The following is a 24,004-nucleotide window of genomic DNA, read 5'->3' as shown; positions in this document are numbered from 1 at the left end:
CCCTGAGAAGCTGATCTGCTTTTCTGCCATCTGTGTCTGTCCTTCTGTCCCTGCTCCCTCTCTCCCATGGCAGGTGCCACCTTTCTGTGTGGCTTCCCTGGTGGGAGCCCTGGCAATGAGGTGTGAAATTGCCTGAGAAGGAACCAGCTTTAGTTGCAGCGGAGATTTAGGCTGGCTGCTGGGAGAAACTTTCAAAAACTCTTAGAAGGGGTAAACAGTCTGTATTTATTTATGTATATTTTTAACTTTCTGTGTGAGGAAGAAGCAAAGTTAGGAGCGAGGAAAGAAGATGCTGAGGATGTTTGTTTGCACAAAGATATGGTGTTGCCTCCAAACCCAAACCTGCCTCACATTTTGCAGCATGTATTTTGTGGCTCCTGGGGGCAGAAGCCCAGCTCTCCCTGCAGCCACACTGATGCAGAGAGGTATAAGATGCTGCTCTCTAGCTTCGATGCAGTTTCAGGTGACTGTGGGTGGTGCAGGAAGGATGCTTCCTCCCCCTGTGGTGCAGGGACAAGGAAGGATTGCCTCCTGTGCCTCTGCGTCGCTATCAAAAGGCTGCAGGGTTTTCCTGTCTCAGGCATCTTTGCTGCTCCTCTGTGAGCTCTAAGTGGATTTGGTTGGTGGGCTGTGAACATGAACTCCCCGGGGTTGTATGGATTTAGCTCTGCTCCTTTGGGGTACATAATTTAAAGCAAAAAAGAAAAGAGAAGGAAGAAAAGGCATTTCAGAAACGGAGGGAGATTGGAGATCAGCTTTCCTGCCTGTTCCCCACGTCAAGCCCTGGAAGGTAGCAGGGGTCGTCCACTGAGCAGCTGGGTTCACATCAATTTGTGGAAGCACTTGATGTGGTATTTGAGTGCTAAATGAGTAGTCTGAGGGATAACTGTGTGACCTGGCTGGCAGGGAGCACGCAGTGATGAGTATTGATTGGCACCGCCGTGCGCAGTGACCGCGTGCGGAGATGGGAGCAGGCAGTGGCAAAGGGGAGAGCTGCCCACTACTGGGCTCCCCACAAACTCTGATTTCCCAGTCCCAAACCACCAGTGCCAGCCTGTGCACATTCAGCAGCTGTTGGCAGCATGTTCTGCTCCAGCACCACCACGATTTTGGAGGGATAATTTAACTTCTTTCATGTTTTTCTCGTGGATGGGGGGACGAGGGAGATGGGCTGTTGCTGCCACGTGTGCAGGGGCTGGTGCCAGCCTTGCTGGTGTGTGGGTGCATTCCTTAGCAAATATTCTTCTCAGTATCAGAAGTTGCAGATACTGATCTGTTTAGAGGAGAGTGGAGTTTCTGGGACAACTTGTTTCCTTCACCTGCTCTTACAGATATCAATTTTTGAAACTCCCCGTGACTGAACTCTCAAGCTGTTGTGTGTGCTCCACCCTCCCTCCATTCTCCCCATCCTGCTCATCTGCAGGGAGCATGTCAGAGCTGCTGAGACTGTCTCCATCACCATCACATCTCTTAGAGGTGGCAGAGGATTTTGCTCATTTACCAGAGGGGTTATGATGCCAGGTTAGAAAGGCTGTTAGTTTTGGTGGTCATAGTGAAAATGAATGGATGCTGCTGACTGTAGCTGTTCACCCAAAATGTAAAACATGAAACTTTGTAGCATCAGTCTGGTTGTGTGGATTTTAATGAAGCATTCATCCATGCTAACAAAATAACCCCAGCAGAATACAGAGCTATTTCAAATAACAAGCTAATCAAGCCAATAGAACCTGTCAGTACAGCGACAGTGTTTCAGTGCTGTGATGCAGAGATTAAGGCACCACCAACGTCCACAGCACTTCTGGAGCTGCTGCCAGAGGAACCTCCTGGCTGGCACTGTGGGTTCCCCATCCATGGGAGCTGTGTGCCATTTCCAAAATAAGGATAGCTACAGAGTGGCAAGGTTCAGCTGTGGCTGAGCCTGCTGACTTTTTGCAGCACAGAAATACTGTCCTTCTGCCTCTGTCCGTGCCATTCCAGCCATCTGGGGTGCTCCAGGCAGGGCTGCAACCCCTCAAATACCCCCAAAGAAATAGTCTGGAGCTGGATAGATTGTAGATAGTCAGTTTGGATTCCCAAAACCCTTTGGATTCTGGCTTTCCTGCCTCATACAGTTTCAGAAGGGTTTCTCTGGTATGGAGGGGTGAGGAGTCTGAGGGTGTCAGGATATTTCTAGGCAGACAAACAGCACTGCTGAAACCTGGGCTGATCCTCTCAGATGTGCAGAGCTCCTCTGGAAAGAGGCAGGGCCAGATCCTGGCACCTGCTCTGGTATCTGTCTGCTGTTGAAATGGTGCAAAGCAGCGCTGGGGCAGTTTGACCAGCTGGAGTGTCAGAAGGTGCTCCAAGTGAGTCAAAGGCTGGTAGTTCAGAATATTCCCTTGAAAATGCTCAATACAAAATCCATAGTCTGTAGCTGGTCATGAGGCCTGAATACCCCAACCACTGGCCCTGTTATTTACATTCAATTGAAGATGTAGGTCATACAATAGGTTTTTTCTCTTTCCTGAATGGCTGAACACAGAAGGCAGAATCCAATTTTCAGCGGCACAGACCTGATTACAAATTCAAATTTTTATTTCTTTGAGCAGTTTTTGCAACATTTACATTGTAATTTGCTGTTTCTGTAAATATGAGAGGTTCATTTGCTGGGATATTCATCCAGAGGAGATGCAAGAGAGCTACAAGCACAGGCGTGGTGAAAGAGTGAAGTCTGTGGGTGCCTCTCAGGAGGAAATGGTTTTGTCACATCTGGCACCTCTTCTTTCTCACCATTTTCTGCATACATGCAGCTGATGTGTGTGCACCCATTGCCATATATTTTTTTAATGCCCAGCTGTTATATATATAACATCCTGCTGCTTCAGCAAGGGGCACAGTTCATGCAGAGTCTGCGTTCATCCTTTCAGGCTGAAATCATTCACATCTGAGGACAAGGAGAGAATTTTCCCACCCAAAAGGGAAATGATGTTGCATTACTGAGCAACCAGCCCAAGTAATAATATAATCTTAGAAAAATGCAGTTCCCTTGAGTAAAGGAAGCTCTGTAAACTTCAGCTCCTCCAAGCTGTTAGTGTAGCTGTTGCCTGTGCTGTAGTAACGCTGCTGTCAGACATGGTTTACTGAAGTGCTCTGGAGAGAACAGGGGAAAAAAGGGGATAGGAACGAGCTCCTATATAAAATGAGAACCTCTTGTAGGATCTGAGTACTGGGAGGTATATAATACATGTTTTAGGACCTTGGGTTATAGCCCTTATTTGCTGTTAATTTGTTTTTTGTCTCGTGTGTGTGGTGGAGAGGGTGACAGCCACTCATGGTCATGAAGACTTGGAGAAGGGACAGGCAGAGCCAGGCTGAGCACAGGGATCAGCTGGAGGAAGGTAAAATGATGCTAGGTTTCTGCTCACTAGGCTCAAAAGCCTGTGGTTTGTTCTCTTCTGCTTGCCACAGGATGTGTGGCATTAGTGTGTGCTGTGGCTTATCTTGGGCTCTGTGGGTGCTGAGTGTGAGCAGGTCCCAGGCCCAGGGCATGGATCAGTCCATGGGGCTCCCCCTTGGTCTGGGTGCAGCAGCTCCCCAAGCTGGGCACTCCCTGGAGCCTTCTCTGCTGAAGTGCTGGTCTTCACAAAACCTGGAGGAACTTTCTGTCTTGGAGGCCTCTGCCTTCCAGGCTAATTTGTTTTAATGTATAACAACAAACAAAGCTGTCTCAGGAGCTTCATCCCTTCAGAAACTGGTATGAAATGTGTGAGATATAAAAATATCATTTTAAAAGTGCCCAAAGTGCATAAACAGGGTGTAATAACCTACAGACTGTTGCTGCTCCCGTGCTGCTTCCCCCACCCCTCTGTGGCTTTGGATGGAGCTGTTTCCAGCTGCCTGTTCTCTGTGCAGGCAGGGCTGTTGGGAAGGGTTGTATCTGCTTCTGCATCTGCTGTGCCCTTGACTTGGAGTCATTTGATAAATAGGTTTGCAGTTGGTTCCTTAAGCATCTCCCAAGCTGCAGTCAGCATCTCAGCTGTGGGCGAGGGAGCACTGCTGCCAAAAGTCAGGATCTGTGTCAAGAGGCCTCCTAAGATTTGGCTCTCTTTCCCTAAAACCCCAAGTCCTGGAGTTGTCATTACAGGAGAATCACTTAGAGGGGTAGAAAAGGAGCATCTGGCTGTTGAGGTGGTAGATAAAAAAGCCTGGAAACTATTAGCTGCAAAGCTAGGAGTCACAGAAGAAGCCCAGGTTGGGTTTATTTAAAAATACCACTAGCTCAAAGCTGGTCTCCAGAAGCTTTTGTGTCCAGACAGAAGGGATTTTTCAGACACCCCTGCTTGCCAGGGCTCTGCCACTGCATCTGCAGAAGTGCAGCCCTTTGCAGTGTCCTGCTTTGCTAGGGGAAGAGAGGGAGCACAGCAGGAATGCCGAGGGCAAACCCAGTTGTTCTGTGTCCAGCTGTTGGAATACCTTGTGCAGGCACCTTGACCTTGGTGGATTGCCTCTCTACTGGGAAAAACAAGCTCCATCTGCCTTGTCACTCTTTGCATGGCCATGGAGCTGGGAGGACTTTTAAAACAGCTTCTGCAGCATTCTCACTGTGCTCTGGCTGAGGGTGATCATGTCACTTGCCCTGTGACCAAACACTGCAGGTCCTTCCCTTTGCCTTGCAGTGTGGACACCCCATCTTGGGCTTCCAATCTGGTGCTTGGAAAAAGTCCTCTGGAAGTGCCACGACCTTTGCAGTTCTTTTGCCAAGGCAAACATGGAGATATTTGAGGGACCTTTTACACAGTGGTTTGATGGCAACAAGGCTCTTGCCACTGAAGTTTGGGAGAAAATAACCTTTTCTGTTTAACGCTGAGGTGAAGTCAGTGGGAAAGGAGTGAGGAGGAATTTTAAGTGGTTTGATAGAAAGGCATGCAGACTGTGCACAAAGGGTTAAGGCAGCAGGGTTAGCTGATGTCCCAGGGGTACAGCCCAGGCTGCATTTCCCAGAAGACATCGAGTTGCACACACACATTGAGGGCGTTTTTCTCAGCATTTTTCAGCACGCTGTGATGGCAGAGGTTTTGAGGGTTGTTACAGGATCAGTCTGACCTCTCGCCTCTATAACCAGGCAGACACTGTGCTAATTTCTGCTACCAAAACCACCCTTAGATTCCTGTGAAATCTCCAGAGCATGGAAGAAACCCTGTGCAGGCATTTTGGACTGATGGACGGGCCTCTTTGGTTACTGGTAGCAAAGGTGGGCTCTCGTTTTTCCTTGAAGAGCATGCTAAAAGGCACTTCTGCATCTGGAGTGACAAGAGGAATTTAGATCTGTGGAGCACAATTATTCACGTCACTGCTTGTTAGGATGCTGGTGTTAACACCCTTCCTCTTGTGGAAAATCTCTTAAGCCCTGAGGACTGATGTGAAACGTCACGCTCTGGTGAACTTTGCTGAAGTAGGGATGAATCACACTAACTTTGGCTTCAATATATTGTCCAAAAGATACCTTCTCTGATAGCCTAGGAGGAGGGTTCTGCTGCCCACAGACCCAGGGTGTCAGGATCTATTCTGGGGGGAGGACAGCACTTTCTGGAGTATGTATAAATTGGGGCATTTATATGGGAGTTTGGATGTTTGAGGGGTTTTCATTTGGCTTTGGTTTTGAGTGCTCTATAAAAGCAAAAGGCAGGCCCGTAAGAGATCTCAAGACATTTCCCAAGGGATCTCAATGTATCTCCTCCCTATCTTCTGGGATCACCCAGAATGGTAGATAAAAATACCACTTTTTTTTATAAATGAGAAAGGTTTCACTGCATCTCTGAATAACTGTCCTGCTACATCTGTGCCACTATAGGTAAGCAAACACTTCCTTATCAGGGAAACTGTAGCAGCTGGTAGTTAAACCTTCTGCAAAGAAATACCCTAGACAAGTGTTGGCCAGGTTTGACCCTGCATTACTTGTAAGATCTCACAAACTGACAAGGTAATTTAGCAATCTGGGGAGGAAACGCAAAGGGTAACCCTGTCTATTGAACTCCTTTCTCTGCTGTGATGGGAATGATTTCCAGGAGTGGAAGCATCCACAGACCAACTGCGCATGATTTGAGCTCCTTGTCAATTGGAATCAAGGACCCTGATTGTGGAGCATAATGCTGCTCTTGTAATTCAGCCTTTATCTTTGTGCTGGAGCTGGGTATAATTGTATCTGTGTCTGGAGGGACAAGGAGAAGGGTTTCAGTGGCTGGTGCTCACAAAGGCATCTTTAGAAACCTCCTCATCCCTGGTACAAGCTTGGTAGGGCTTAAATGAAAATACCCCTGAGTAGCTTTAGACATTTGAACAGTCATCATTGTTTGATTCAGATTTGGTTACAGGACTAACATCTAAATGTTAATTCTTTTTAGGACATTATCAGCTCTTTCAGCAAATGCAGAATGGGGATGCAGTATTAGACCGTCAGCCAACCCTGCAGATAAAGGCCCTTTGAAAGGATGTTTCTTAGGAGGGAAACATAATCAGAGAATGCAGAAAATCATGAAGATGGTCTCTTCTTAGGAACAGGCAGAAAATATGATGCAGGAAGAAAGCTAAATGAACCAGGAGGCTTTTAAATTGGGGAATGGGAATGACAGCAATTTTGTGGCCTCTGAGGACAGTCCCCAGCATGCAGTCAGAGATCCTCATCATCCTGTCCTGCAAAGTGCTGGTACGCCTGGAGATTGTGGGGTGTTGGATAAGCTGTGTCACACCTGGGTTAAGACTGAAGTTGATGGCCACTTGGTGACATGGATTTGCCAAGGCAGTTGATGTGTGATGGCTGTGTGCTGGGTAATCTGTGTCTGTGTGTGGGCAGGTGGGTTTGGGGCACAGATTTCTGTCCTCTCAGTCTTCTCTGCTGCCCTGCTCATCACCCCATGCCTGTATGCATCGAGGTAGGACCTGACCTCTGTCAGGTTGATGTGACCTGACCACGACTCCCTCTGAGCCCTCAGTGACAGCTCAGAGGGTGACAGCCCATCCCCGCCCTTCTCCAGCACCCATTCCCACTGCTGCCCACATCTGAAAGAAGGTGTCTATTTTTCAACCTCCCTGAAACATGTGCAGAGAGGCACTGGAAGTGGTAAATCCCTTCCCCTGTTCTCAGAAAGGAAACGTGTGGCTGCAGAGGCGGTGGCACGGTGGTGGCTGTTGGGTGGGACCTCTGTCCCCGCTGTCCCCAGGCAGTGCTGCTCCTCTGCTTGTCAGTGGTGACCGGTCTGCCAGTGCCAGGGGGAAAGACCTGGCTCATCCCCTGGAAGAAGGAGGGCTGGCGCCATCCTGAGCGCTGCCACCGCTGCTTCCGGCGCAGATCGGCGCGGTGTCATCTAGGAAATGTGATTTAGATCATCATCCTTTCGCAGCAGATGGGGGAAGGGAGGTGGGGGCCCTTATCTCTTCTGGGGATTCATTTCTCTTTAAGCTGCATTTTTTTTTTTTTTTTTTTTTTTTTGCCTGTTTGCCTTTTTCTCCATCCCTTCACACGTCTCACTGCCCCTTGCTGAAGGGTAGGAGCCACGAGAGCATCCATGGTTCCTGCTGCCATGACATCGTGCCCAGCATCCTACCTTCAGCTGGGTGTCAGGCTTGGGCTCCCTTCAGTTTTCCCCTGGGATGGGGTTGCATTTTGCTGGTCTACATGGAGGGAAGAATCCACTGAGCCTTGTGTCTGCATGTCACCAAATGGCACCTACCACTTGGCAGTCTGATGATTTTCCTGCATCCAAGAGGGCTCCTTATCCTTCTCATCCCCACAATGCCCTTGAGAAGTTGCTCAATTCCCAGGCTGGTCATCATCCCTGGTGTGACTGCCAGCCAGCAAAGCTCTTTGGCATGTGCTTAATGTTAAGCACGGGGAATAGTTCCCTGGGGAGCTCTTCTTAAGTACATTGCTGGAGTGAGGCTCTGGTCAAGACACCTGGACCAAAGCCCACCTGCGTCAGTGAGCAGCATGGCTTGGCCCCCAGGGACTCGTGGCAGCCCCTGGCTGCTCCCAGCCTCACCTCTCAGCATTGCAGCACCCTTCCCTACTCCTTCCTCCATCTTCCTAGTATTTATTGCCCCTTCCTGTGCGTGGGAAGCAGGTCCTGGGCTCAGACCACTTTGGAGCAGGGACTTGTGGTTTTGTTTCCAGAGTGGAATGTGAAAACAATCTTGTTTTCACCTGGATCTGCAAAAGGCTGAGTCCTCAGCCCCTGGGGCAGATGTCTTTTGTCACGCATCTGCTTCGTACTGCCTGGCATCACTTTTTGATAGGCATTGAGGTTTTGTGCAAAAAAAAAAAATCTGTGCTTCAGCCCATAGTCCTTGTGGTTTTGAGCAAAACCCCAGGTAATTACAAATACCAATAGTTTGGGTGTTTTTTCCTTGCAAGATCTGTTTAAGTCAAATACAAGTCACTGAACTTATATTGGGAGTAAATAAGCTTCATGGAACAGCTTTGGTTATCATGAGGTCACACAGAATGATCTAATGCTCCCTTCTGGCCCGGAAATTAGACTTTCCAGACAGCAAAATTTCATCCTGCAGGTTCTAAGCCTCTAGCACCCTTCCTTACAGGGGAGCCCAAGCCCCAGGTCTGTGCAGTGCTCAGCCCCTTATCACCAAACCCAGCCCTGCTGGGGCAGGGTTCCTATATTGCCAGTTTCAATGAGCCTGGGCAGCTGCTGGGGGTGAAAGCCATCCAGTGGATTGCGGTGCCCAGCTGACAGGCAAAGGGCAGTGAACCTCTCCACAGCACAGTGAACTTGCTGCCCTGGAAATATTGACCCCTGTGAGATTTTCACAAGCTGCAAACCTTGCAGAGAAATTCCAGGTTTCTGGAAGTATTTGTGTGAGAGGTCTGGAGAAAGAGCCACGTTAGAAATGAAGTTGTGTGCTTGCAGAAGCTGACAGCAGCCTGGTCCTGCTCCCTCCAGCCTCACCAGCCTGTTTCTTTCCACTTCGCCAGCACCGTACACACCACCATGGATTTTTCTCTTTTTTTTCCCCCCCATCTTTTTCACAGCCAGGATGTTTTTTCTTGCCTTTTTATTGTTCCAGTGACCTAGCAACTCCACTTTGGTGGAGTCCTGCCAGGAGACTTCCTCCCCAAGCCGTCTGATAGTCTCCAGCAGCACTGCCCTCGGATGGGAGCAGAAGTTAAAATGACACCGGGCTGGGTCCCTGTGTGGCTTTTGCTCTGGCCTCATGAGTGCTCGTGAGGGCAGCATTGCCTTCCCAACTAGAAAAGCTTCCAGGGGGCTTTAAAAATCTCAAAAAAAGGAAGGAGAAGCAATGTGTGGGTGATATTTTCTGTAATATTTCTGCAGGACATTATAGAAAAGTCTGGGGGGTTTTAGAAGTGAATTTGCTGATGCTGGGATTTAGCATTTGGGATGTATGATGCAGGCAGGGTAGCTGGGGACATTTCAGCGTTGCAGGAAAGTGGATGGAGAGGAGGTGTGAGTACTCAGAGAGCTGTGCAGTTAGGCAGATTTATTTTGGCTTGGTTTTATTGGTGTTTACTAAAAGCAGTAGAAAAGAAATCCCTTTGGTAAGTGCTTCTGGGACCTGTCAGCTGGGGCTGCCTTCACTCTGCCCTGGGCCTGCAGGGGCTTTTCCCACATTAACACTGCAGGGATGCTTCCAGGGCAGAACAGAAATGAGCTGTCAAGCAAGAAAATATGGCTGGGTTTGGCTTTCTGCTCAAGAAAGGCTGTCAGGACACAGGGCCTGGGACACTGGAAGTTCAGTCTCCACTGGATGGATGGATTGAGATTTTACTGGAGCCTCAGCATGGTTATGTTTTTTTTTTAGCAGTATGTTAAGTCATAGCTTATCCCTGTTGGAAGTGGAATTTTATATAAATGTGTTTTTCAAAGGCTTGATGATAAATCAGGACTTTTTTTTTTCTTTTTTAAATTCAGTTGCTAGAAGCTGTTTAAAAACAAAAGTCTATGAGAAGAGGTTTGAGGAGCTGCCCTGAGCTATGGGCTGGTGGTTTTCAAGCAGCACAGGTGGTCCCATGGATCTGTGTGGTCTCAGGGATCTGTGGATTGAACCAAACTGCCCAAGAAAGATAAGAAGCTTAGGATTTCATGGGCTTGAGCAGGTGATCTGGGAGCCTGCACCTCCCCAGGGAAATGTTTAGGACACCAAAACTAAGAGGCTGTAAACCTCTTGATAAGCAGAACAATATCCTGTCCCTGCACTGTGCAGGTTTTATCCCAGTTGTGGGCACTCCATATGCCTATATCCTGTGCTTTTGGAAAGGATCACAGATTTCTGTGTACTCTTTATTTTGGAAAGCCTGTTTCCTTGCTTTAGGGTACTGCTTTTAAGAGCATTATTTGAATAATTTTTTGTACCCTAATGGCATCTCTGAGCATCAGGCTCTGGGATGGTGAAAAAAAGTGTAGGAAGCAAAAATGGCCTTTAGCATCCTCTGAGGTTTTACAGGTCCTGGAGGGGAGCGGTGTGGAAGTGCAGAGTGTTTTTGTGTCGTAAAGCAGAACTGCAAGCAAGGTGCTGTGGGGTGGCACTGGTGTCTGAGGATGATGCTGATGTCCCCAGCCCCATGGGCACCCATGGCTGGAAGTGGCCAGGTGGGCATTAGCCATGTGGACCTTGGATCACAGAGCTTGCAGGGGCTGCTGCTGGTGTTAAACCCCCGTCACTTTTCTTGAGCTGACATACTAAAGCTCTGGGCACCTTTGCTGCCTGCATAAATCTTTCCTATTATGGTTAAAATGACTGAGGGTCCTGTGAATTGCTGCCTGGGGGCCAGTGGGGAGAGGATGAGGAGCAGAATCACCAGAGCCAGGGAATGTGTCTGTAGGGTACTGCATCCAAACCAACTCCACAAAAGGGTGAGAGGCTCTGGCAAGGCTTCTGCACCTCCTCTTCCCCATACACCCTCTCTTGCCACCTTTCTTAATCCAGACTGAATAAATCCTTGTATTGATATAAAAAATAAGCAGAACAGGGTTGACTGCATGTGGTTAAAAACCTCTTGCATTTTTCCCGCACTTGGTGCACACGAGGGACCTTCCCCAGGCAGCATTATCAGCGTGTTTACTCTCAATTGACCCATCTCAAGTATGAAATTTTTTAAAGCCCTGCTCCCCCCCGCCTTGAACTTCTTCTTTCAGAGCAAGAACAAGGAAGGAAATAGAAAATCCCAGAGAGCCCTGGACGGTCCAGATTTAGGGCTTTAGCTTTTGTTCGCACAAACTCGCTTGGCTCCTAAGCGGCCTCCACCCATGATCCCGACATCCGCAGCAGCCGTTCAAAACAGCGACGGGAGCGCGGAGCGCGGCCCCGACACGGACCGAGCCACCCCCGCTTCTCCTCTCCTTTCTTCCTAACCTCTTCCCACAGCCAGCCAGGAGTTTGCTAAGTCGCGATGAGTTTTTTCTCCCCTCCGCGAGCCTCGGGTGATGTTAAGGTTATGCAACGCTAGCAGATGTGGGGTGTATAATTGTAGCTGCCCGGCCCCGGGAGGAGCCTGCTGCGGCTCCGCGGGCTCGGCACGGGATGCTCCCGGGCTGGCCGGGCCAAAGAACAGCTCCAGGGGCGGCTCCGTTCCCATCCTAGCGGGAATGCTCCCCAGGGAATGCCCGCCCTGCCTCCGGGCGAAGGGCTGCCCTGGACAGCCGATCAGCTGCTCTTGGCTTTCCTTCTGTGCGAACTCAGGTTAAATTTGTGTTCCCCCGTCAAGAAAGTATTTTTCTTGCCCTCGAGGGGAAAAAATCCCGTCGTCAGGGAAGCAGTGGGGCTGGGATAGCTTGTGGCGTGCCCTGGCTGGCTGCAATCTCCTGGCAAACGCTGCCTGTGGGGATGCTGCTCTCCTGGCATCAGCAGGATACATCCCTCCTCCCCCCCTGCCCTGAGGTGTCTGTGTGCCATCACAGCCACTGCAGAAAACTTGCATCACTGTGCTTTTTGGTGTTGTGCTGACCCACGGCTGAGGTGTGAGCATCACCTAAGCTGTCTTGGTAGCAGCCATCTCTGAGACAGGGCAATGCCTGTGCTGGGTCACAGATGGAGACAGAAAATTGTTGGCCCAAAAGAGATTTTTCAGGAGTCTCACAAGGTAGATATCCAACTGGGCTGCCAGGGGCAAGCCCAAAGCCTTGAGAAATCAGCTGGAACCTGATCTGTTTGTCCTGGCTGAGCTGTGTAGCTCGGCTCACAGCAAGCCGCGGACTTGTTATGCTTGCAAAGAAAAAGTAACTCTGAGCCCCGACCTGTCTGGTGAGCATCACTGCTAGTTTTCACTGGGAAGGAAAACACCAATCCAGTGGGTGGCAGGGTTTTGTGCTGGAAGTCAAATATTTCTCAGTGGCTGTGGTTATGTGAAGTTAAACCGTGCAAAGCTGTTGGCAGCTTAGGATGTGACGAAATTGTTAGTGACAGATCGGTACCTCAGCTAAAGGGCCACTCTGCTTTAAGCCTTTAATGCGTCAGGGGAGGCCAGATGGTCCCGTGGGGAATTTTTTGGAAGAAGTTTGATCTGGTCCGTCCGCTCCAGAGGAGGGTCGTCTTTGAAGTCTTAATTTCTGCAGGCAAATCAAAGAGGATATTGTGGTTTTATCTTGCACTTCTGGTAGGCTTGATGGATGTGATATTTCATGTCTATTTTGTTGAACAACACGGTTTTTTTGGGGTTTCCTTACTACATGCTGTGGGTTGAATTTTCCAGCGTAGCTTATGCTCTGCACCCACAGATCTGGGGAGCTGAGCCTGTGCTAGCATGAGGTTTTCCTCTCTGCACCAGGACCTGCTATACCTTGCAGGGCAGAGTTAAAAATGCCAGATGACTCTAAAAAGCCTGTGTAAATAATACCTTCTTATTCAACCCCTCCAGTGCCCGGCTGCACTCAAAGCCAGGTTTGCTGGCGCCCACAATAAGGGGAAGAGTTTTGCTTCAGTTTATTCCCAGCATCACTGCAGAGCCAAAAGAAGATAGAGAGCAGTCTGAGGTGGATTTGCAGGGCAAACAACCACCAGATAAGCAAACAGCAGTGTTTTACTTTTGAACTGGTCTCATTCAATCAAGGAACATAGCTGAAGGCATTACTTGCTGGCATTTCCAGGGTTGCTTTTTAAGAAGTGGCAATGAAATGCCTGCTGCAGTGTGATGCTGTATATTTTAGCCTGCCTATCCAGAGCCCTTGTTGACAAATGAGTTGGCAGCCTGGGAGAGCAGATTTCCCTCTGTCTATCCTCATACCCCAAGGGTTTCTTTAAGCATCTGCTGCTTTGCCTTCTCTCTGTGCAGCAAAGCTGGCCACAGGCTTTCCAGTCAGCATGGGCTGCACAGCTGAAAGCTTTTAGTGAGAGGGGGACGGACAGAAATTCAGTGCACTGCCCTCCAGCACAGCCACATTTTTTGGGGCTGCTATAAATGGACTTGTGGGCTACAATTACAGGCTGGGTATTGGCTTGCAAATGAACGCAGCAAGCATCCCCTGCCACTTCCCACCCCCTTGTCCAGCTGGTGAGGACCAGAAGCTTGTCCCATGAGACGGGCGGTGGCTCACAGTGGGCTCTGGGTGGCAGTGGCTGCTCAACATTGCAGCCACTGTGAGGGCTGCCAGTAATGGGACCCCGGGGGCTCTGCTCCACCACAGTCTGGCCCACAGGGGGCTCAGACTCCCAGGATGGAATACAGACTGTCCTACCTATGCTTCTATTTCTTGTTGAGTTCCCACTGAAGGTATTGCAGATGTACAGAGGACACCGCTTCTGAAATTGCCTCTCTTGGGGTACAGCAACTCCAAGGAAGACATACAAGACAAGGAGGAGGTGTCCCATAGGTGTTTGCCTTGGACACACAGTTTTCTTACAGAAAGTGTTTTGAAGCCCAGAGCGGGTTTAACCTTCAAAATCAAAGTTTCTGGGCTGACTGACAGCCTTTATCTGCTGTCATGCACATGAGAGAGACTGCATTTTGCTGTAAGGAGGATGGACAAAACAGGGACCTTGCCCTTTCAGATTTGGACTTGCTTTTGACTTCAAAGCTTGTTGTGGGCTTTGAAGGTCATCTGAGGCTTCAGTGCCAGCCAAGCCTTGGGACTGTAACATAGATGGTGGCTGATGTTTTTTGTGTGAACTGATATGCAGTGAGATCCTCACAGGTACCATAAGCTGAAAACCTGGATTTCCCAGACCACCACTCATGCACAATCTTCTTCTTCATCTCGTTTCTCATGTTCTGGTAGACATTAATGTTAGAAGTGCTAAAATATCTCATCACCTTGGGGTGCTTTGGCACCTGGGTGGGCCATGTAATCCACAGCAGGCACTGATCTCCTCTGAGCCCAGTGCTGCACTGTGGCTGGGTGGGTTATCCTGACTGTCCTGAGTGCCCTGCAGCTCCCAGCCAGCTCCATGCCAGCTCCCTGCAGGTGATGGGATTTGAGGTCAGGTGTCCAGCAAGCACTGGCCAGGTGGAGAGAGGGGAAGAGCTGTGGGGCCCTCTCCCCTCCCATCTTATTGTCAGAATGGGGCACGTGGGCTGTGCTGGGCTGCCAGCTCTGGAGACCTTCACACTCTTGCCACGGAACCTACACTGCGAGTATTTCCAGTTATTTGTTTAAGACTTTCTTTTTGCTCCTTTCAAAATTTATTTCTCCTAACACAAAAAAATCCTGAGGGTGCTGAATTGAATTAGTCTTTTGCACGGAGGTGGGTTTTGGTATTTGGTCCCACAGACCAATCTAGTTTCCACTGGTGCAAATCCAAAAATAAATTTCAGGTCTGTGTTTTGATTATGCAGAATTTTTCTCTAGTGTAAGTAAATGAGCTCAGAGCCTGGCCTTGGTGTTACTGCAGTGAGCTGAGCCTGCACATCAGTGCTGATGGAATCTAAATTTTTTTCTTGTCTTTCCTTTTAGTCATTGAAAGCAGCCATCAGGAGAGAAGTTCAAGCACAGAGATGAGGACTCCTGGTGCCCCTGTGGAGTTGGAGACGATGCTGGCTGGGAGCAGGGAGTGGGCATTGCTGCCTGCCAGGCACGGGGCAGTGCCAGCAGCAAGCAGGGTCGCAGGGCACACTGGCCCCCCTGGCAGTGATGGGGATGTCACCCCTCCAGGAGCAGGATCCCCAGAGAGCCCATCTGCTGGGACAGAGACCCACCTGCTCAGCCACAGCCATCCTCCCGGTGAGTTTTATGGATGTGGGAGTTCCTGTTAGCTGTTCCCAGCCCATGGACTGAGCATAGCCAGTGGGTTAGTAAGCATGGCTGCTCCACAGCTATAAATGCAGATTTTTGAGAGAAATCCAATCTCAGGAAGGATGGGCTTTGTTTTTTAGAATTACAACACAGATGATTCTTAGGACCTGCCGCTGTTTTTCACCACAGGGAGTGCTGCCCATCCACTGAGCTCAGGGGCTGTGCAAAGAGTGGAGACCCCTGGGCATCCCCACCACTTCTCCCATCAGGAACTGAACCCCACTGCAAGCCCAGCCTAGGTTGTAAGAACTCAGCTTAAGGATACCTGACCAGCTGTGTTGATGATTTGTGGCTGAGGTCCTTACATGGAAATCCTGCAAGTGAACACTTATTTTTGGGCTTGTTCATAATCTTCAGTCATAAGTAAACCAATGTACTCTTTTAAACATGAACTTAAATCAAGGCCTGTTTCTCACAGCAGCAAGATAAAGCTGTGCTGATTGCCCTGTCCCCACTTCACTTTTTTTCTTAATATCCCAGTTGAAATAAGATATAAGCATAGAGGCTGTCTTTAATTTTTTTGATTCCTTGTTTTTGTTCTCTGCTTATGGACTAGAATGTGGAGCTGGCATGCCCAGGCTGCCAGCTGTAGGCTCTTCTGGCACCAGCTCCTTACTGCCTTCTGCATTTTTAATGTCTCTAAAAAAAAATCTATTTCTTTTGCCATGCTCAAATGAAGACAATATTTAAAATGCCATTATTTTTTGGCGACAGAAACCCTCTGTTCCCATCAATCCCTCCTGCAGTTAAACTGTGCTCTGTTAAACAGAGGAAACATGAGGGATGCAGCTGTGACCCTTCCTGTTGCGTGCTGGGTACCACTGCAGGTGATGCTGCTGCCACCCAGCTGAGACAAAAGAACTTTTCCAGGTGAACGTGACCCTCTCCCTGTTGCTTTCCAGACCCTGGAAGCCATCACCCCGCTGCAGGCAGGCCGGGGAGAGGCACGAGGGCTCTGGCTTCTGCCAGCAGCCCTGCAGCTGCCGAGGGGACACCGCCGGGCGCGGAAGCCATCGGCAGCGATTCGGCTGAGGGGACACGGGGAGGGCACCATGGGGTCTGGAACGTGTCAGGGCCTAACGCTGTGAGGACTGTGCTGCTGCCTTCGTCTTCTGAACCTCATCACCCAGGTGAGCCACCCCAGTTCAGCCTAGGAACGTTGGGAAAGTGTTCCAGCACCTGGGAACAAGGTGAATGCTGTTCCCCAGAGCAGCCAGCATTGGTTAAGCCTGGTTCTCCTGTATTGTAGAGCTTAGATCTCTCCATCCTCACCATGCACTCAGGGCAGTTTACTGGCTTGCTTTATGCACAAGGATGGAGAGAAGAAGCCACATGTGGCTTCTTCTAGCACTCAGAATTATGAACTACTTGGTGCAGTTTCCAGACACAACAGTACACCCTGGGGGCTGAGGGGCAGGGGAGGGGTGGCAGTGTGGAATGGCTCAGCAGGCAGCTGAGCCCTTCTCTGGGTCCTCATCTGCTTTCCCCCATTGCCTTGCAGGCACTGGCAGCCTCTCTGAACCCGTGAGCAGCTGGGTGGGCACAGAGCTGGGCAGCAGCCCTGCCATGGGCACTGCAGCTGCTCCACCCAGCCCCTCGGGGAGCAGCCCCAGCACTGCCCTCCCTGGCTCCCCGGGACAGCCCCAGGCCTCTTCCCAAGCTTCAAGTACCCAGACTGGTGCAGAGCACATCATGCTACACCCCAGGGGTGTCACAGGGAACTTCACCAGCCCCTGGCTGACTGCATCACCTCCCATGGACAACGCCTTCGGAGGTGAGCTTTGCTGGCCTTTGTTTCATGGTTTTGAAAAGCTGTTTTATAGTATTTGCTTTCTTGAAACAGAGGAGATACTCTGTTTTGCATGTGCTCTGTTTTTTATTATTTGGATGGTTAGCTGAAATTCCCTGCTGAAAGCAGGAAAAAGCAATGGAAAAAAATAATTTGATCCAACCCCCCCAGCATTTTCCACTTAAAAAAAATAAAGTTCTTTGGATGTTATCACAGTGTTTTCTGCAGGGTGGATGCCTGCAGCTGTGAAATATCTTCACTGGGCCAGTGCCAGCTGCAGAGCAAGGGCAGCTCTGAGCCTTGTCTGACCTGTGCCCAGGTGGTGACGGAGTGGGCTGGGAGCTTGGCATTCCACATTTGTGGCCACACGGGGTGGGTTTGCCCTCAGCTAGACAGGCTGAGATGCCTGTGCTTAACAACTTGCTCAGGGCAGCAAACCTGAGATCCCTGGGCTCCATGGCTTCCCCTTGCTTGCTCTGCAGCAGCCAATTTCTGGAGTTTCCAAAACCAGAGACTTTGCCGAGCTCCACACGAATACTGAAAACCTCAGTGTGGCTGAATCCTTATTGTGTGTCCAGGGCTTTTCAGGAGCAAACACATCTCCTGGGTTCTCACACTGACACATCTCTTGCCTCTGTCACAACTGTTGGGGGCACCACTGGGGCTGCAGGACCTGAGATCCAGTGTCTGAAGGACAGTGCCCCACTGAGCCCTGGGATGTGTAGTGAGCTGCAGGCTCATATGGGAATGTGGCTGTGCTTGGGTTTCCTCTCTTTGCTGTTTGATGCTGTGCTTAAGCCACAAAAAAATAAAAAAAAAGGGGGAAGAAAAAAGCCTATTTTCTGCAATATTAGAGCAAAGGTGGGATTTAAAGGCAAATCCCCGGAGTCCTTGTCCTGTGGGGTTTCCTGCTGTCTGGGCCATGCCACTCTCACAAAGCCTGGCAGTGAGCCCTGGGTTTTGTGCGAGGTCTCCCTGCGGTGAGGGGAGTCCTGCCTTTCCAACAGAGCACTTTGTCCAGATTGAAAACTTCCTATGCTCAGTATCTGTATGTGCGCCGTCAGCATCTGGGAAGAAAATGGATCCATCTGTTTATAATTTCATGTGTATAAATCCATTTTTTTTATTGTACTGTAGGCGTTGGAAGCAGCTACCAGCCATCCAAGAACTCGGCTGCGGAGAGGTTCGGTTCGGATTTCCCCACCACCGGCACCTCCATTTCCACAGCAGCTGCCAAGGGTGGAGGGAGGACATTAAGGTCTCTGCCAGCCAGCACCAGGCTGGTCACCATGGCAGAGATTTCCACCTCTGGGACTGAAATCACCAGCCCTTCAGCCCAGAGCCACAGTCCGGGGGTGTCTGTGGGTGCCCAGGGTGATGGAGGCAGAGGTGTCACAGACCCATTGCTCTCAGGCTTGCTGCCCGTTTCAGGAAGTGCTTCCACAAGTGAGTTTTGATAGATAGCTCAAAACTCTTATTTAAAGACTCTTTATTAACAAAATATATCCTTTTTATTTTAAAGAAAGGAGGAATAATATTGTATTTGGCACATCCTGTACATTTAAAAACATTTCACAGAAATGAAAGTATGGATAAATATTATTCTTGTTGGAAGGGGAGGATAGATTTTCCTTGAAAACTTCCAGTTGAATTTTGCAAGCAATAACTTCAGCAGCTCCTATTTAGAGACCACTTTTCCCGTCTTAATGATTTCCCAGTATTAAATATTTCCGTATTGAATATTCACACATACATTGTCTACATCTACTGACAATGGGATGAAACCTACCCAGCTTTTTATTTATGTTTATGCAGTTTTGTCTTTCTCTTCTCCTTTTTCAGATTTTAGCCGTGATTATGAACCTTCCAAGAGCATCCCAGGTGCAGAAGAGGCCACGCTGCACTTGGACATCCAGGCTGCTGACATTTCCAGCATGGCAGTGGGGACACTGATGTCCCCAGAAGATGACCACACAGCTGGGGTGACAAGGGACTCTGCCACCAGCAGCAACCCCACAAGCTCTTTGGGCAGGACCTCCTCTTCCTTGAGGACTGGGGCACATCATCCCAACAGCTCACGGGAAGCCACCGATCTCCCAGCCCCTCCTGGGGGTGCTTTGCTCACAAGCTCCCTCTCTGCCTCTGAAGGTCCTTCCCGAGGTAAATTTGTTAGTTTGAAAGCTGTCTGCCCTGGGGCTGGATGAGATTTCACATCCCTGTGCTGTTTTTCTTCAGATATGCTCATCAGTCATTATTGGATACATGGATGTTTTTATTGCTGGCTGCACTGAGCTGGCAGTGAGGTGGGTGGGAAGGGGGAGAGTGGAGCTCAGCGTTTGGGTAAAAAAGTGAAAAACATTGATGGCCTCATTACTAGTGAGGCCTCACTCCTGTCCTGGGAAGAGCATTGCTAAGGAATAGGTGCACACACTTTCCCTGCCAGAGACACTTGCTGGGGTTTTGCAGCTGTCCCCTGGTGCTGTATCTGCCATGCAGGCTGGTCTGTAGGGTGTGGGTTTGAGATCTTTCATGGGCTTTTGTAAGGCACGTGTGCCTGTACTGGAGAGATTCATCTCTTCCCAGAGAAACTCCTTCAGTTTCTCAATGGGCGGTGTAGAAATGGGTGCTGAGCACACAGCTCTGTGTATAGCTCTAGTATGCATAAATCAAACCTGGTTTTATTGTGTCCTAGGTGTAAGCAGCCACCGGCCAGTGGCAGAGAGAACCTCCCTCAGTTCCTCTGCCACCAGCACTCCCATTTCAGCCACGTCCAGCAGCGGTGGGAGGCCACCCAGGTCTGCCTTGGGCAGCAGCCCCTGGGCAGCAGCCAAGGGCTCCACGTCCAGCCGTGCCATGTACAGGACCTTGGAGACAACCCAGTCCTTGTCCACACCTTCTGGGAGAGAGACCTCCAGAGCTCAGGGGTCCACAGGAATGACAGATTTCACTGAGGTGGCAGACTCTCTCCTAACACACTCTGGCTCTCCTTTGGAAGGTCCTTCCCCAGGTGAGCTCACATTAGAATTGAAATTTCATTTTTCTTACAAGCCAAAGGAGGACTTCCTGCAGCTTGCACTTGCCAGACTCTTTCCTGCTATGTAGAATATACTGTTTGGAAGGATGCAGTGTGATTTTGTGTCTGAAATTATTCAGCTCTTTCTTGACCAAAAAATGTGCTTTAGATTTTTTACAGAAAGGGCACATGTGTGGAAAGTTTCATTATGCCAAGAAAAATAATTAACTTTCAAATCACAGTCCTTTTTTTACTGTCTCCAGTTGCTATCTCCATGTTATAGACAAGAGAACTAAGCAAGTGAGGATTAGATCATGTCCCTGTGGTCCCAGGGATCAGACTTCAGTTCTTACCTTCTGTCCTACTTCTTGGATCATGCTGCTTCCCAGAATTTGAACCAGCTCAACAAATTTAAGACAACTTTTAATGTGGTCTCTGAGGTCCTTCATGCTGCTGTTTGGTCATAGCCCCCACTGTGGTTCTCAGGGGTCTGATCCCCCTGATCCTGTTTCTTCTCTAAGACCTTCACACTGCTCAGGGTAGTGCCTTGTCTGAACTGATTTCCAGGCTTTTCTGGGTCATCACGATATTTGTTCTAGCAGCATGGAGTGCACTCAGGCACATAATGGTGAAATCAAGTGCACAGCATTAGTATTGCAACAGTTTTTATATAATAGCACTTTTGTCAGCGTCACACTGTTTTTTGGAAGACAAATTTTTGTAGGAAGGATTTGCATCTTTGGAAATTGACATCTTCTCATATTTTCTACTTGTGTTTGTGTACTGCACTTGCTGCCTCTGGGTGCTAATGGAAGAAAGCTCATTTTTATTTATAGTTCCATATGTGTAAAAATGTAAATTGTTTCTTTATCACATTTTAGCTACTGGAAGCAGCCATGTGTCCTTCAGCATCCTATCAACAGAGAGAAAAACCAATTTCACCACCACCAGCACCTCCATTTCCACAACAGGCACCAAGGGTGGAGGGAGGACATTAAGGTCTCTGCCAGCCAGCACCACCCTGGCCCAAACAACAGAGGTTTCCACCACTGGTACTGAAAACATCAGCTCTCCAGGCCATTCCCAGTCTTCTTTGGGAACCCAGGGTGGTGGTGGCAGAGGTACCACCCTGTCATCTGTGACCCCATGGCTCACAGGCTCACCATCTGCTTCAGAAAGCACTTCCCCAGGTGAGCTCTGACATCAGACACCCACCTGCATGGAGAGGCAGGGCATGCTAGATCGTGCTGCATGATGGCATTGGATGCTATAGGTGAAAATTTCAACTTCCAGAGAAAAACACATTATCTGTTTCTTGCATTTAGGCACCAGGAGAAGCCAGCCTTACTGCCAGAGCAGTCTCGAGATTTGCTGGGTTTTCAGGGACAGCACAATTTCAAGGCTGCCCCACTGGCTGTGTTTATACCAGCAGAAGCAGCAGCAGTCATTCTTGACTCCCACCCTGGGGTGCAAGGGCAGTATTTACTGATCCCATACAAACCTGCCATGCTTTCTTTCAAGTACCAGGGATTTGGGTGCTGTGTAACCTCCCCCTCACTCATTGTGGTGCAGAGGTGGCAGTGTGGGTGTCTGGTGCCCAGGTCAGGCCTGTGGCACCAGGAGCAGTGCCAGAGGGAATCAAATCCAACAGTGCTCCCATAACTTGTTCCCAGTGCCCCCTCCAGGGTGCCCTGCTGTCAGCAGCTCCTCCTAGCATGGGAAAGAGCTGTGCCTTCACAGTTAGCATTTTCTGCAGGATTGGATTTTCTGCCACATTCTCTCTGTGTCCTCAGCCTGAGGCTGGTGATGGAAGAGAGAACACCTGCTTATTTATAGTTTAGGGTGCATAAATCATTTTGCTTTGCTCTCTCTCTCAGCAGACAAGACCTCAGCAATGGGAGGGCACCTGTCTCTCACCAGCACACCCAGTGTTGTGACAGCTGCCACCAGTGAGGAGAGCAGCACAGTGCCTGTGTTGGACACCCATGGAGCTTCCAGTGCCATAGGGAACTCTGCTCCCTCTCCCCCTCACACTGGCACCCTGGACATGGTCCTGCTGTCCTCACCAGCAGCAGAGCCTGGGAGACAGAATCATGTTTCACAGAGTGGGGCAGGACTCAGTGAGCTTCCAACAAAGCTGCAGCCTGCGTTTTCTCCCAGCATTTCAGTGCCTTCACCTTCAACCACACTCTTCATCCACAAGGAAGGGACATCTCAAGGCCCAGGCGGCCGCAGCATGTGGAGCACAAAAGCAGAAAGCCTCACATCTCATCTGGACACAGCTGGGGACACCCACACTGGCCCTGTCCCGTCCTCCACGGCATGGCCTCGAGTGAGACATGTGTCATCTGGCCAAGCAGGGTCCCCAGAGCCCAAGGCCACCCTTTCATCCAAGGTCTCCACCTACTTCTCAGCTGCTGCTGAACCTTCCAGTGAGTTTTTCTGAATTCTGGGGTAGCATTTGACTGCCTCTCCCTTCCATTCTCTGTGGGATAGGTATGACACAGCTGTTACAGGTGGTTTTTGTAAGTGGTCGTGGTTCTGCCCTGTGGTGTTATATATCTGCAGCTGCTGATGCTGAGCAAGAAGGGTCTCATTCTTGAGACAGGTAGCTTGTTGCTGTAGGGCACATCGACTGCCTGTCTGGGTTGGGGTGATAATTACAAATAACATAAACATACCATTGTGACTCCAATGGTGCTGATTCCTCAGTATCTGGACCTGTCTGCTCTGAGAGGATAAAATCAGACACCTGCTTTTCAATCCTTTTCCAGCTACTGACAGCAGCCCTCGCTCCCTGAGCAGCTCAGGTGCTGGGAAGAGGATGTCCAGCCCCATCACCGATCTCGTGTACAGTTCATCCACATCTGCGGGTGCTGAGGAGAGGATGCTGCCCTCAGTGACAGATGGCACTCTGGCTGCTGGCGTGGAGACCTCTTCTTTCCCTGCTGGAGCTTCCAGCTCTCCAGGGCCGTCTGAGCCAGCATTGCTAGAGCAGGGCAGGACAGCCAATGCCTCCTCCAGCAGCAGCGGGGGCTTCACGGGCCCTGCGACGGAGACGGTCTTTGTACGTTCTGCCAAGATACCCACTTACTCTTCTTTCCAAAACGATCTCACAAGTAAGTTGATGGGTTTTTTTGTGTACATTTGGGAGGAATTCACATTGTCTGTTTTTTAGTATGTTGTACATAAGGTTTTCATTAATTACTACATTCAATACCACCTGTGGGTTCACTCAGGGGTATGTTTCCATCAAAAGACTCAAAACCAGACCCCACACAGATGGGAAACTATTCCAGAAGTGGAGCCATAAACCCTCCTGTTTTGATGGCTGCATTTTTTTTTTTGCACCCTAACTGGTTTCTTTTGGGTGATGCTTTCAGAAGTGTTTCACGATGACCTAAATAATTTGTAGAATTAAAAAAAAATTCAATACAATTTTTTTATTTTTTAAAGTTGGCTGAACTTAACTGTACATCCTGAAATTGGTACCTTAAGGTTGATTGCACCGTTTGTGCTAAATAATATGAATTTTTTGCAGGCTGATGTGCTGTTTATTTTGGATTACCTGGCTGCAAAGTTTTGAATTACTGGGTTCATGATAAGCTGCAAATTAACATAATGCAATGATTTCATCCTGCAGAGGCATGAAGTTCACTGTGTCTAAAAACAAATTGAACAAGATGGATATTCTGTAGATGGGAATGGAGGATAAGAGGAGGAGGATATGAGTTTTGTAAATTATGAGTGATAAAGAGAACAGTGGGGTTTTCTTGCTTAGCTTGCCACAAATACCATGGAATGTTAAGATCTTTATCACTTTAGGAAAGCAATATGTGAAGAACAGTGATTTGGAAACCTACACATTTCATGGGAGTCTTGTGTCTGTCAGGGTTCATCATTTTACAATCAATTAAGGAGTGCATTAGGCTCCTGATCCTATAACCATGCTTGAATGGTGCTGGAAAT

The 24,004-nt window shown here is 49.2% G+C and overlaps 1 protein-coding gene across 3 annotated transcripts in view; it reads left to right on the top strand.

Moving 5' to 3' along the window:
- Positions 1-24,004, top strand: part of HEG1 (heart development protein with EGF like domains 1) — a 51,694-nt gene that overhangs the window by 3,138 nt on the left and 24,552 nt on the right. For 2 of the 3 annotated variants that reach the window (XM_064435056.1, XM_064435054.1), the window contains exons 2-10: positions 14,895-15,161; positions 16,136-16,363; positions 16,735-17,007; positions 18,160-18,468; positions 18,865-19,182; positions 19,715-20,029; positions 20,917-21,225; positions 21,913-22,467; positions 22,810-23,154. In XM_064435056.1, the coding sequence (XP_064291126.1) occupies positions 14,895-15,161; positions 16,136-16,363; positions 16,735-17,007; positions 18,160-18,468; positions 18,865-19,182; positions 19,715-20,029; positions 20,917-21,225; positions 21,913-22,467; positions 22,810-23,154 (2,919 nt within the window). The remainder of the gene's footprint in view (positions 1-14,894; positions 15,162-16,135; positions 16,364-16,734; positions 17,008-18,159; positions 18,469-18,864; positions 19,183-19,714; positions 20,030-20,916; positions 21,226-21,912; positions 22,468-22,809; positions 23,155-24,004) is intronic. The other variant, XM_064435055.1, reaches the window with a different exon arrangement.

The sequence above is a fragment of the Passer domesticus genome, chromosome 10 (assembly GCF_036417665.1).
Source record: "Passer domesticus isolate bPasDom1 chromosome 10, bPasDom1.hap1, whole genome shotgun sequence".
Lineage (NCBI taxonomy): Eukaryota > Metazoa > Chordata > Aves > Passeriformes > Passeridae > Passer > Passer domesticus.
Note: the sequence above shows the minus strand (reverse complement) of the source record. Positions and strands in the feature narration are given on the sequence as shown.